A 14,663-nucleotide genomic window follows, 5' to 3' on the forward strand; every position below is an offset into this window, starting at 1 on the left:
AAACAAAGCAATCAAAGAAACAAGAAAATCTACACAGAGAAAAAGTGGCCTAGAAATAGAACCTCCATGGTCCTTACGATATCACTTGAAATCCAGACTATATATCAGTGACAACCTCTGCATCTTTTAGAAAATAATGACACACACACTCCCTTCAGGCAACTGAACTGCACATACCTAGTTTTGCATGTGCTGATGCACACACCCGTAAAATTTAGTTTTGTGGACATGTTCATTGCGATTTTCAAACTACTATAAATACTTGCACGTGTGAGCACAGTCTAAGCATGAAAATGAGATGCCACAAAAGTTTTAGGATTTTTTGTGATTTTTTTTAAAGTAAATTATGACTATGCAAGCAGGAAGTCATTACTAAAACAAGTTGTAACTAGATTTAGGTGGGTTTGTGCACTTGCCTGTCACTGAGAAATACTCCACTTAATGCTGACAAGCTTCTCAGGTGAAGAGTCTGAGTTTCCTTTCTTTCTTCCTCAGCATAAAATTCTTTCTCAATTATCATCATTTAATCCTATGTGAGAACAAGTCTCCAGAAATATTACCATGTGCTTGAAGTGTATGTCTGCCTATCAGCTTCTACCTGAAGTAGTGCACAGTTTCTGCAAAATGTTGGAGTCATAAAGAGTAAGAAAGCACTGCAGAACTGCAAGGCAATCCTGAAATCAGTGATTTCTTTTCTGAGCCCTAAACCAATAAAGAATGATTCTCTGGTGGTAAACAAGACCCTGCCTTCCACATAAAGCATCTTCAAGACAGATTGTGACCCACTGCCCCACAATAGTTGTGCCCCCTTAACACCCTCCCAGCAGTGGTATCTCTGAATAGTGAGACCAAATATCCAGAGCCCTATGCAGAGCATCAGGAGAGAAGGCTGAGGCTTTTATTTCTCATTGTTGAGTGGATTTTTTTTTTATTTTTTTTTTGGCTATTCATCAGAAAGAGGCAGCTGAAGCAGTTCCCTTCCCCCTCTCCCTCCTACATCAATCTGCACCATTCATTCTTCCAGTGGAGCTGCAATTCACAATGACCGTGGATGAAACAAAGTGTTACCAAACCTCAGTGTAATTAATTTCAGTGTTCTTTACTGGATTTCAGTATTAACTGTTTTGAATAAATTAGTCAAGTAAACTCCTAACAAATGTTTCCCTCAGGGACTACAACCCCCATTTACTCCCTAGCATGCTGCAAACTATTACTTTAAGCTGCTCTTCTTTTAGACATCAATCAACTAAATTTGGTCTTAATACAATACAGCCAAACAATTTAGCTTGGTCTTTCATGCCTAAACTAATTCTGCTGTCACAGCTGGTTTTTGTGGCAGTTTACATATGCCCTGCGTCCACACGCAAAGACAACGAGCCTCTGTCACAACTTATTAGTGTTCAAGCCTAGAACTTGAGGTGACAGCTACAAACCGTCCCAGCGCAAAACCAAGCACTAATGAAACTCAGACCACTGCATACATGACACAACAAGCATTAGCAAACTAGCTAATATGCATAAAAAGTTAGGGTGCCTAAGAAGCCACCTTCCTCCCTTTCACTGTGATGAAATTCAGTGAGATGGAGAAAGGTATTTTATTATATTTGTGCATATAGAATCATAGACTTATAAAATGGCTTGGGCTGAAAGGACTTTAAAGATCATCCAGTTCCAACCTCTGCCATGGACAAGATTGACACCCATGAAATCAGGATCCCATCCAACCTGACCCTGAACACTTCCATAGCTTCTCTGGCCAACTTGTGTGTGTGTGCTCATCACTCTCTGAGTAAACAATTCCCTTCTAACATCTAATCTAAATTTCCCCTCTTTTAGTTTAAAGCCATTCCCTCATGTTATATCATTCTCAGACCCTGCTTATACGCCCCTCAAGTACTGGAATGCTGCTATGAGGTCTACCTAGAGCCTTCTCTTCTCCAAGCCTAGTGAGCCCAACTCCCTCAGCTTTTCTTCATAAGAGCAGTGCTCCAGCCCTCTGATCATCTCTGAGGCCCTTCTATGGACCTGCTCCAACAGCTCTGCAACCTTCCCATCTTGGGGGCACCAGGCAGTACTCCAGATGGGAACTCACAAGGACAGAGCAGAGAGAGGACAATTCCTTCCCACTCCCTGCTAGCCATCCCTCTTTTAATGCAGCCTAGGATACTGCTGGCTTTCTGGGCTGCAAGCACACACTGTTGGTTTGTGTCCAGCTTTTTGCCCACCAGTACCATATACTAATAAAAAATTTTCATTTAGGGGCTTGCTGGTATAAACTGTGATAAATTCCCATGCCTACAAGCATAGAATAATGTAATTTACAGAATGACTTCAGAAGCAAAGTACAGAACATCTATGCTGGCTGGAGTTGATCTCACAGTTACATAGTTTAGAAGAGAATCTGTTGCTTTTCCACCTCAATCAAAGACAGTTGAGACTTGATAATAAATCAAACATATTGATCTAAAATATGTCCTATAATTCACTCTCCAAGAACCACACAATTGCTCTTCCTCAGCTTGAAGAAAGAAGCCACACTAGTCAGGATGGCCATTCTCCCATGGATTGCCTAGTTACCTGGCGCTCTGCATCTCAAGAAGAGTCATCTAGTTTGCATGCATGGCTGATGCTACCTACTTTACAGCAGACTTCCCAGGGCATATCAGGGCACAAGCTATGCAGGCTAAAGCCAGTGCTGTGTGTTGTATTCAGAAATAAGAGAAGAACCAAAATTGAGACTGATTTAATGTGTTGCTATCAGCCCTTTCACACTCTAAGTGTAGCACTAGATATGTTCATCAGTATTTTTTTGGACAGTCTTATGCTTACTCAGTCTAAAAGTCATTACATTCACCTTAGCTATCTTCAAATCAGATTAAAAGTGATCTCTGCTGGGAGACTGGAATTGCTCCAGAGGCCATGGACTTCTAGTTTGGAAGTCCAAAGCTTTTAGGGCAGAGGATAAAAACACTGAGATCAAAGCCAAATGTTATCTCCACTTACTACAAGTCACCCTGAAGAGCAAAGCCAAGTACAACAGGATCCCAGCTATACATAGTTTGTCCCCTGCTGCTCAATCAGTTCACAGTGTGACTCCTGCATGTGGAGTGAGGAGGCTCCAAGCACAGGACTACATCCCTGATCTCCTCTCAACTCTTGGTGCACTTTGCTTTTTTATAGCCATAAAAGGCACTTTAAAATAAAATTGAGACATAAAAAATGAGCTGAGTGAGAGTGTAAGCTGAAGCCAATTGCCTAGATCTCCTCTTCATTAATGAGATGTTAGATTAGAGTCATTCTCCCTTTCCCCTCAGTTAAGCTGTTGGTTTGCCTTTCAGAAAACATATGTTCCAAATTTCTGAGGTGCTGAGTGAGAAGAGTCATGTGCCAGCATTAAGCTTTCCTTTACAACTACTCACTTAAATGCAAATTTGTGGAATACTGAAGTCAATCTTCTAATTAACACTGGCATCATTACTACAAAAATGAAAGACTGAATTGGCAAGAAAACATATAAACAAACTTATATATGAATAATTATGCTGTAGAGAAGCTTGCTCTGAAACCTTTTGTCAGCCTCCAGTTGCAGTTATCAGCAAAGCATCTTCAAGACATTTAATGTACTAGAGTTAATATAGTTCTTCTAAATGACAAGGAAGGTCCAAGGCCTGGTAGAAACTACCATAGTGCACTGCAACCCTCAGTGGCAGGTTATTTCAGTGCAGCAGTCCTTCCACACTGATTAAATAAATACCCATTCATCTCTTTTGTATCTCAGATAGTTAAAAGCATAATACACAATCAAACAACAAATTGTGTTCTTCTGCATTTGTGTCTATATTGTGTCCATGGGTTACAACAGATTTAAAAACATCAGAAACAGAGGGAATTAGTATAATGTTGTAAGTTGTTAAAAATATTTTTGGTGTGTTACAATTTGTATGGCTATTTTAACTGATAGTGAATTCTAAGTTACTGGCTGATTTACCCTGAAGACATCTTGCCAAGGTTTGTAAACAAATAAAAGCTACCATTTTAGGAGCTATTTACTTTGGGCAATGAATACAATAAAGGATAAATTCTCAAATCCACAATTAAGGGTCTTAGTCAAAGCATGCTAATGTGATTTGATAATCCTTATTGTATTTCCCTCAGAAGCAAAAGATGCAAGGCTGTTTACTATTTAAACATGAATGCCTTACACAGGAAAGACAATGGTATCTGACTGCATGAGGGAAGAATGAAAAGCTATACAAAAAATTTTATTAAGCAAAACCAAGTAACATATTCAAATTCAAAAAAATAACCTATCAAAATTAGTCCAAAACTAGATGCTACAAAAATAACTTCACTAGATGTTTTCAGTAATAGCAAGCATTACTGCTATTAATGCAGTAATATTTTGGTTATTTATTTATTTATTTTATTTTGGTTATTATTTTGGAACTATTAGTTCCAAAAAGCTCCACTTACTTTAACCATAACTATTCTATTATTCATGCAAACCAATTTTGTATTATTTCACATGAATCAGACGGCAATTACTTTATTCAGTTACTTACTATCATGAAATGCAAAGAGCAAACATGGTACCTACAGTGAAAGCTTGATTACACATTCAAAGTTCCTAACAACTAAGCTATTCACAAGTGAATAAGTAGGTTGAAAAAAAATGCCACTAGAGCCAGAGCTAGCATAACCAAAGCACAGTTCCACTATAAACATCTAAGAAGTTCCACTGGAGCTACATCCATTAGCTAAAGCTGTGAGCTATGACTTCAGTATAATATTATCCCAGTGAAGATCTAGCACACTCAAAGTAATCAAACAATAAATGGCTGAAATCCCGTAAGGCTTTAAGGACTGTGTACTGCCAAAAAAGGCTATTTTATTTCCACTACTCAACGCTGAGAAGATACAAGCAACAAAGAATGGACAACTGGAGCCTATTAAGACAGTCAACAGTTACTGTAATGACATTTTCACAGCCAAAAACAGAACTATGGAGTATTATGTTATTGTTTTATTTTTCTTTCAAGCATTTGCACTCATCTGGATGAAGTTAAAAAAATGCTCATTAGGACTGCAATCTCCAGCAATTTCTGAGCCATCAGGCAGTTGCTTGCCAGTAATACAAATTCTAAAAATATTTGACAAGGGAACAAAAAGCACCAGAAATTGATGATAAGCAGATGGATTCTAGAATTAATGGCCAGGAAGTCTATCAGAGAACTTCTTTCAGCTGGCTAGTACAACAGAGGGAGCAACTTTTTCTTGGATTTGCTGTTATCACTTTTAGCACCTTTATTTCAATGTCTCAGCCATTAGTCACCACAGATAGATTCATATAATATGGCAGAAAGATCTATGAACTCCAAATTGTGGCATCTGTAAATATCCTGAAGGCCTCACAAATGGTCTTCAGTACAAGAACAACTATTGTGATATAGGAAGGCATGACAACGCTGTATACATTTTCTCTACTGCAGTATCCATAGGAATAACTGGGACCCTCAGCTTTGGAATGCCCCAGTAAAACCAGCAAACCATAGGAGAATTTATGTTGAGCAGGAATTCTGAAAGTTTTGTGTCCTATGTCTATATTAGAGCAGCGCCAGTTAGATCAGATTGCTTTTCTACTGGAGTTCTGAATATTGTAGAACAGCCTGGGTTGGAATGGACCTTAAAGATCATCTAGTTTGGTATTCAAGGATGGAGATCGTGCAGGATGCACGCAATCTATTTTGATGTTCAAGCACTCTCTCATGGTTAAAAGCAAACCTGAAAGTCATCACATCTCACTGAAATTCCCCTTGTTGCAACTTGTGTCCACGGTCTCTCACCCTGTGCTCCTTCAAAAATGAATCTCAGCTTTGTCTTCTCTGTACTCTTTTACCAGGCAGCTATAGACAGCAGCAAATATTTCCACTCAGCTTGTCTTCTTCAAGCTAAACAAATCCTGTTCTTTCAGCCTTCACACATCACATTTTCCAACCTCCAGACCTGCTCTAGTCTGGATCACTCTAGTGTGTTTCTTGTTCCAGAAGACCAAAATTTACAGTACTATGCAGTCTTACAAGTACTGTATAGAGGGGAAGAAACAATTAGCTAAATCTGCCAACTGTATTTTTGCTAATACAAATTATATGTTAACACACATGCAAGATACTGGCCTTCACTGCAGGGGCACACTGCTGACATGCTCTGTAGTCTACCACAACTCCAGATCCTGCTGAGCTGTTTACTAGCCAGCCAGAGCCAATCTACAGGTAAGTTTTTTCTATTCCACACACATCCTTACCACTCTTCTTAAATTCAATATTGGAAGCTTGGAATGATAACAACGTGCCAGAAGCCCCACTGCAACATGGCTAAAATAGAGTGAGATCTCCCAGTGCTTAGAAAAGATCAGCTGAAAGATAAGTAGTAACTTGCTCCAACTCAATTCAAGCAAGTAATTCAGTGAAATGGCAGCCCTAATCTGTTACCATCATTTCCTTTTCCAATAAAATCTCTTGTGCCACAATAGCAATGAACAAAATAGAGTGGTCCAGTTAATCCTAAATACATATGTTAGGACTGTTTTTACAAATGGCTGGTGCTGGCAATACTGAACTCAGGATGAAGCCTAAAATATGACAGAGATTTTATTTTATTTTATTTTAATGAAACCAAGCAAACATCACTATGAAGAAATTACATTTAAAAAACTACATTTCCCATTCCCTTTTCTGCCCCTTTTAACCCAGAAATGTCATGGAGAAGCATTATTACTTGACATATTTGGGCTCCACAGATGTAAGGCAAATGTAGGTTCTCTCATCAAGTCTGCAGTGAACTTGAGTCACCAGTAGCCTAGATTGTTTGATCTCTTGTTGTTCTACACATAATAAACATTTTCCTTCCCACTGACTATCTCTCTGGGTTTCCTATAATAAAGGACACTCTGGTACTTTATATTTCTCTTGCATCTGACAGCTTTCTCTTAATATTTTTTTTACTTCTGAATTATACAATTGAATAAATATGTTCAGCAAATCCAAGGTATTTCAATGAGACTAAGGTTTGAATCTTAATATTAGAATTTCAGCCATTCTTTTTAAAAGAAAACTAAGTTATGATGGCTCAGTTCAGAAAAAAAAAGAAAAAAAAAGAAAAAAAAGAAAAAAAAAAGAAAAAAAAGCATTTCAGAAAATAATAGGACAACAAGTTATTGCCTTTTCTAAAATTGCAGCTAAGTTGTATTCTATCGTCATTTTAAAGCAAACAAAGCATAACAGTAGTACCAGTTGATCACCCATGTTAAAAAATGGGGAAAAAATGATTCACTGTAATGCTCCACAAAAATGGACCTAAAACTTAACCGTAGACCAATAACTCCATCAGGTCAGATACGCTTCTCAAATAAAATAACATATTTTTCATGGTTGAAGTGTAGGTCTAGAACATTAATAAATTAATCTTACTCTTTGATATCATTCTGCAACAAGTATTGTGCTACAAATACTTGCAGCAGCCACTTACTTTGGACACAAAACAGTCTGCTATAGCCACAGGATCATTTTCACAGTTCTCTAAATCTTGCAGAAGTTCACTAAAACAAAGAACAAGAAATAGAAAGACAATTATTGCACACCTTGGAATAGACATGCATATGTGCCTGAGACACAGACAGAGTTCCATCATTCAAGGAAGCACTTACAATGCAGAGAGTCCTAAAAAGGGAACTAGAAACCCACTGATTTCCCCCGTAAGCTTCCCATTCTTCTATGAATAGATCTGTAATGGTCTCCCTTGCTTTTTTTCAGACTATAAAATAGCACCATCTTTGAAACCAGGTTCTAAATCGGACTGAGTCAAATGTACTGTTCTATTTCCTACCACATAAAACACAGTATCTTAGCTCTGTTCAGTGTTATTGCCACTGTTCCTCTTCCACACAGATCAGACACTCAGATTCAGACCAGAATAGTTGCACAGTATCTCCATGTGTACTAAACAAAACATTTTCTCTTATACATAGTCAAGCTGTTATCTGCATGTGCACAGAAATTCTAACTCTGATACCACAACACATCACCCAAATACAAAACTACATGTTTTTCTACCAATATGTTGAATTCACAGTAATTTACTTTTTGTATTTATTTATTCTTACATATGCTGGCTTCAAATTAATTGCAGCACTGGAATACCTCTCTTGTCAGTAAACCACAAAGCTTTATGAACTCTTCCTCTTGGATATGCAGTCATTGGAGTTTTCTATTTGGAGGCAGAGAAACACCCTAAGGAAATGGTATTCCCACATACACAAACATTCAAGTTATTACGATGGCCATGGGTTGCCGATCATATAAAGCAGAGTGCTGTTCTTCAGACTGACAGCTCTTATATTATATGCACAGTACTGTAAACGGAGAGTAGTTTATCCTGTACTCCAACTAACGCACCCAAATCAAATAAAATTTAAAACATGTCCTGTCCTATAAAGATTTTCTTTGTTCTGGGAGTTTCACTTGACTGAGGTGGATGAGGAGCAAGTCTGAAAAACACAGATGAGAAACAGAAATGTATTACACATACATGAAGAATGGTAATAAGTTCACTCAGGAAGTCTTTTCTACATTTAGCGGGTCTCTTCACTGAATAGAGATGGTGAGCCAGGAAAATGGTTTTTGAAAGGGAACATATAAACTCTACATGCAGAAAAATAAAACGTTATAGAAAAAAAATTTATATTTTTGACCAGCCAAACAGGAAATGAATTCCTTATAACAGGAGCAACTCAACAACTAAGCGTGTTCACTTTCAGGTCTTGAAAAACTATTCAATGAAATAAATTTCCTTTGAGAAAACCTCAAAGATCACTCCTTGATCTTAATATTCTTTAGTCTTAATGAAAGATGTTCTCAGAAAACTGAGAAAGAAGAAGAATTTTCTACCAAATGGTTCTATGATAAACCATTTTTCCTTCTCATCAGATGATTTTTCATTTAAATTATTAAATTTAATTACTTCTCTAGTATAGCATTCCAATTCATAGCTGGTTCCCTGAATGCATTTTGCCTTGGTACTGCTATGTCTAAGGAACTACCCTTTGCCCTTCTAGGAAAAAATAATTTCACTGTGTAAGTAAGAAAAGGAGTAAATAGAAAAGTTTCTGGACTTGTTCTTTGGTTCTGTAATTACTAGAGGAAGGAAGGAGAGAAATCAGCAATCAGTCACAATGAATGAAGACAAACAAAAAACTTAGGCTTAGCAGACACTAAGACACTTTGTATAATAACATTTTAACCTCCACACCTCAGAATCTCCCTTCATCAAAATAAGAATAAAAATATGACCCTTGCTTGATAGCCCATACTCATGAAGCTCATTAAATTAGAAAAAAAGTAGCTGTAGCAATGCTGACCATTAATTATAATGACTGTTATCCACAAATGAATTTTAGAAATGACATCAAATAAACAGAACGTGCTCAGAGGTTTCCTGCTGTCCAGCCCCAGCAGGCAGACATTCTCCTGATGCTTTAGAATACGTAGCATCTTGGTTGCCATTTTATTCCCACTTGCCTCCTAATATGTTGTATTATTTTTCCTAGACAATATGGTTAATGTTGCACTTAAAGATTTCAAATATTCATGCAGAAAGTCCAAATTTATACAGTAAATATGCCTGTGGCATGTGTTGTCAGTGCAAGCCTATAGTGTAAAGGATGCACTTAGGATGATTTTGTTAGCTATACTGCACTCTCTTCTGTCTCATCTGAGTGATATGAGGATTGATAAGAGCAACCTACCACTACATAAAAATAACAAATCTGTCATGCCCATAATCCTGAAAATCTTAAATAAATCTTATAATACCATGTCGACGTGTAAAAGAACATGTTTATCATTCTACATCTAAGTACCTGATAGTAAAAATGGTAGCAAGAAAACAGATGTTTTCTTCACATGGACATTGAGATGTTTTACACTCTTCACAGATAGCAACACAACTCCTGACAGCTGTGAGTTGTGTATACTAATAGCCCAGGCAGGAAGAGCTCATGAGGGTACATCAGTGGAGGAATATGATGCTCTTGCAGGCAAATCACAAACAGAACTTGGACTGAAGCACGCCACAAGAGCTACTGCTGTTTCAGACCATGTACTGAGTTATAACATTGAGGTTGTCATGAGCTGGAAAAATCTGAATCTGTACTCATCTGAATCACCATCAGTAGCTAATGCTAATACCTTTGGGATGAGAGAGGTAACCAGAGAAAGACTAAAAATTTTTCATGCAACAAATTCATTCTTTCTTCAAGTCAAATGAGTAAAAGTCTCATTACAACGCTATTTATGATGTTCTGACCTCTTGGAACAGGAATCATTTTCAAGACAAAACACTTAACATCCCTTTCAATTATGCCAAGTGAGACTTTCTTTTCATCTTATTAATTAAATATCATTACTACACTATTTTAAAACAAGACACAGAAATTTTTCACCTTCTTGATCTGAAACGAAGAAAAAGAAAGATAATAATGACAGCCACATCAGACAGCCAATTCTGATAAAATGGAAGGAATGAAAAGATGCAGGAAGGGAATAGCATTATTTGTCTTGCACCCATGACAAAGAACAGTTGATGACCAAACATGGCGCAATCTAGCCATAAATGCTAAAGTAGCAGCATTACCAAAAAGCTGTATTTTCTCTATGCCAAACAGAGCACAGCATCAAAAGCCATAAGGGACAAAGCAATTACAATCTGGTCCTCATGGTTACATTGTTTGAATAATTTAATTTTCTGGATTTTTATATAATGAATCTGAAAAGTTCAGACTTTCACAAAAAAGAAAAAAAAAAAAAAAAGAAATGTAGCCTTGATATAATCTCATGGCTACAAAGCTTAGTGGCCAAAACTGTTTCCTGTCCACTAATGAATGCAAAACCCTTTTCCTTTAAAGGTGAGCTCTAGCAGGTTTTCTGAAGGCTCTTCCTAACAGAAAGTCAACAGCTGCCAGCACAAACCTCAGCACACAGAGACTACTGGATACCGCACTTGTACAGCTCTGCATGTTACATGCATGCTTCAGTAGTCACTAATTACACAATTTGTCTCATCAATGAAAGTTTTAGTTTGGCCTATCTTATGATCAGCTGGGTGTTGATAGAAGTACAAACCTTACACATGCTTCTCCACAGAGTTCCCATTTGAGAATGAAGTCATGCTACTGGGTCAAGAATTTATCCTAAACTGACGCTGGAAAGAATCTCAAGAGGAAAGGCCAGAAGAGGAAGGTAGCAAACACTGGCTTAGAGGACATTTCTCTCTTCCAATTAAATTAATAAAAATGAGGCAGCTTTTCCTAAGAGATTCCTGCAGGACTGCTGGAATATTACAATTCTACTTTAAGAAATGGTTTCCCAAAAAGAAGTCACAGGGACAGGACCAGCGGTTAGAATCCTGACCATCATTTCTAATATTCAGTGCAAGATGTAAAAATCAGAAAGCATATAGTTGAAAATAATTCCCATTTACTGAAATGGAATTTTTCTCATCTACACTGACCACAAGAACTCAACACACATTCAAAGTTTACGAAAACAAGGTAATTCTAAAACCATAAAATTGTGCTTACAAAAAGCATGTGAAACTAACAAAGGACTGCCAAGTGGAACTTTTTCAAAGGTAAAGAGCTTGAGGCTCTAAAGTAAGTTTAGGACCCAGAAGCTACACGCCAGGTTTCATTCACATAGGTGGGAACCTAGTCTTGACGCTGTATTAGGATGTACAATAAGAATCTTAGAAAACTCACTATTTCCATTTTAGCTCTAGGGGCCTGAAATACATCGGAGGCTTTGAATGAGTTTTGACAATTCTAACATACAACACTTGAAGTGCCCTACATTTCTTTTTTCATTCTTTTCTTTTAACCTCAACAAATTTTATCTTTTTTATTTTTATTTTTTTGTAACTTAGTGATACTTTATCATAATAAATCATACTAAAGAGTAATTTTATTAGGTAGTATTTGTAATGATGCTGGTATAAATGTCCCCCAACAACCAAGCCATTTCTCTAGTTTTTGAACACTCAGAAAATATAACAGCCACATCTTTGCTTCCCATTATGATAGATGAACAGTGAAGAAGCTCTTCAACATGAGTCTTTCACTTCGGAATTTCCTTTCGATTCAAAGAAATTATTTATTGTTCTTCAAAAGTCACAGGAGTTTAGGAGATCATGGCATAGAAGACATATGACCTTTATGACATTTGGTTTGTTGAATTGATTGAATGTTCAGGTTTTTCCCAAATGCTGAACAAGTTAACTGTTTTTACAGAAACAGATAATTAAGTCAAAAGTAGCAGTAGTATGTTTTTAAAAATGAAGTTCCCATCTGTCTCACACAATCTGGAACCAATTATAGACAGAAGAGAAATTTTATTTCAAGTTCCCAGTATAGGCTAGAATTCTATTTGCAGAGTTTCTGAGAAGGCTGATAGGACACCTAGCAAAAAAGTTCAATAAATGGAAAGGTACTTGAACATGTTTTTGATAAATTGTTTAATGAAGTGTCTAGCAGTTTGAAGTGTTAGAAAAGTCAGATGCATGGCAGTATACAAAAGGATCTGATATAAAAGGAATAAGATACTTCTCTTTGGTGAAAGAAGGATGCCACTCATGGTAGTCTTGCATTAAGCTTTTCTGTGATAGGAAGCAGGTTATACATATATTTATGGAAATAGCCAGCATGAAAACAGAAACAGTAGGTAAAGAACACACCTAATTCATTTAATCAATAGCTACAAAATCTGGTTTCAGTAAATCAACCCAGTTTCGAATCAGAGAAATACCATTACTCAATTTATATATATATTTGCAGCATTAAAATGATAAAAAGAAAATTTATTCGGTTTGCCTCCTCCCCATTAATGCAGGTATTGACCCATTTTCATTTAGTTAAACATCAATTTACCTGTTGAAATGGTAGATATCTCGTATGTTGCCAAACAGGGCTGATCGTTCTTCGGTCCCCAGGGGAAGTTTGGATTGGTCAGTGATACAATCAAGGTAATCCTACAAGAGAAACAAGAAGGACCCGTTCAGACATTTCCTCCTTTTCTAAATCAGTAAATGGAGCAAACTTTTATTGTACAAGATGAGTTCCTTCATATCAGTTTCACATTACTATTACAGTAAACCTTTTAGTAGCCTCTCTGTGAACAGTCATTCTATTATGAAAGGTAACAGTACTTACTTGTTCACTGAAACCAAGAAAATAACAAAAGACTGAATGCTAAGTTATAGTACTTAGATCGGACAGCCGACATTTCTCTTGCTACTGATACACAAATGTATTCAGATGTCATTGATAATGATGGCTTAATTGATCATTTAACAGGCTCAAAGACAAAAACAAACAAATGAAAAAAAAAACCTACAAATAAGAAATGAAGATTTGAGTCTTAGTAACAGAAAACCTATATAATCTAGAACAGTAAGCATGGAAGAAACGTGCTCAGAAAAGTAACCACTAAGAACTTTTTTAATTATAGTTGAAAAAGCAATGCATATTTTGTAGAGAACAGAGAATCTTGGTGTATATGCACACATGCAACTTAACCACACATATACATTAACCACACAGATACACTGCAAATTACATTGGTATATACAGTTAGTAAATATATGCTTTGTAATTTATAAGAGTGCCTTATGCAGTGATTTTAACTGAATAGGTACAAGAGCGCTAGAAAAAGATCAGGTCAACAGTGTTCTAGCAGAACAAACTTCCCGTATCTTCCCTCATTTTGATAAGACATCAGCTCCCAAAGCATCATCTTTCAACACATTGCTGCCATAGCATTAAGATTTCCTCAGCTACAAGCAAAAAAAACAAAACAAAACAAAAACATTGGGTTTTTCAACTAACTTCTGCTCATAATCCAAGAAACCCAGTGTGCTGCCACATTCACGAAGAAATTCTGCTGGAGGACGGAAAACAATAAAGGAAAAGTGAAAACAGCTGAAACAATGTGAAATAAAAATAAATAAAATCCCTTAGCCTGGGATCAGACAATGTAGTGTGGCATCCTACCAAAAGCAACGTAACATCCCGCTGCACTCTAAGGAACAAACCCTGCAAAATGTCAACTAGACCATGAAAACTTCTAAGATGTAACTGGGCAGAGTCATAAAGAAAAAAATATTCCAGAACATTGGACACAATTTATTCTCTGTAAGTCCAATGAAATTAAAGAGTTTGGATCAGCCACTGATCTGGCCTTTGGATTTTAGACACTCTCACAAAGAAGGTTATGAATTCAAGTCTCCATCACTTATTCTGTGCAAATTAGGTGAAGTCAGCAGTCTCAGGTCCTAATCCTACCACTCAGTAATCCACACTTGGTATTTGCTTACCTCCAATTAAATCTACCCCTCATCATCACAAAAAATTCCTAGAAAGTCATCTCTTCTCTGATGGACATCTGTACTCTACATTCTTTCAGGCTTGTAGTCCAGGCCTGTGCTTGAAATATGCTATGTGCAGTAAGACATTGGAAAAGCATCCCTGGGGCTGCCTGAATTTTTTGGTTGGCTTTTCATTTACACTCAGAAGCTGCAAATGAGTAAAATGAGGCTGGCAGGATTGCAGCACGTAGTAC

General features: G+C 36.9%; 1 protein-coding gene across 6 annotated transcripts in view; it reads right to left on the bottom strand.

Annotated features, from left to right (window-relative positions):
* PLEKHG1 (pleckstrin homology and RhoGEF domain containing G1) overlaps window positions 1-14,663 on the bottom strand; it is a 123,725-nt gene that overhangs the window by 19,009 nt on the left and 90,053 nt on the right. For all 6 annotated transcript variants that reach the window (XM_052672911.1, XM_052672902.1, XM_052672892.1 and 3 more), the window contains 2 exons: window positions 12,974-13,074; window positions 7,525-7,594 (listed from right to left, as the gene is read on the bottom strand). In XM_052672911.1, the coding sequence (XP_052528871.1) occupies window positions 7,525-7,594; window positions 12,974-13,074 (171 nt within the window). The remainder of the gene's footprint in view (window positions 1-7,524; window positions 7,595-12,973; window positions 13,075-14,663) is intronic.

Source organism: Tympanuchus pallidicinctus, unplaced genomic scaffold (assembly GCF_026119805.1).
Source record: "Tympanuchus pallidicinctus isolate F22 unplaced genomic scaffold, pur_lepc_1.0 scaffold1, whole genome shotgun sequence".
NCBI classification, from domain to species: Eukaryota; Metazoa; Chordata; class Aves; order Galliformes; family Phasianidae; genus Tympanuchus; species Tympanuchus pallidicinctus.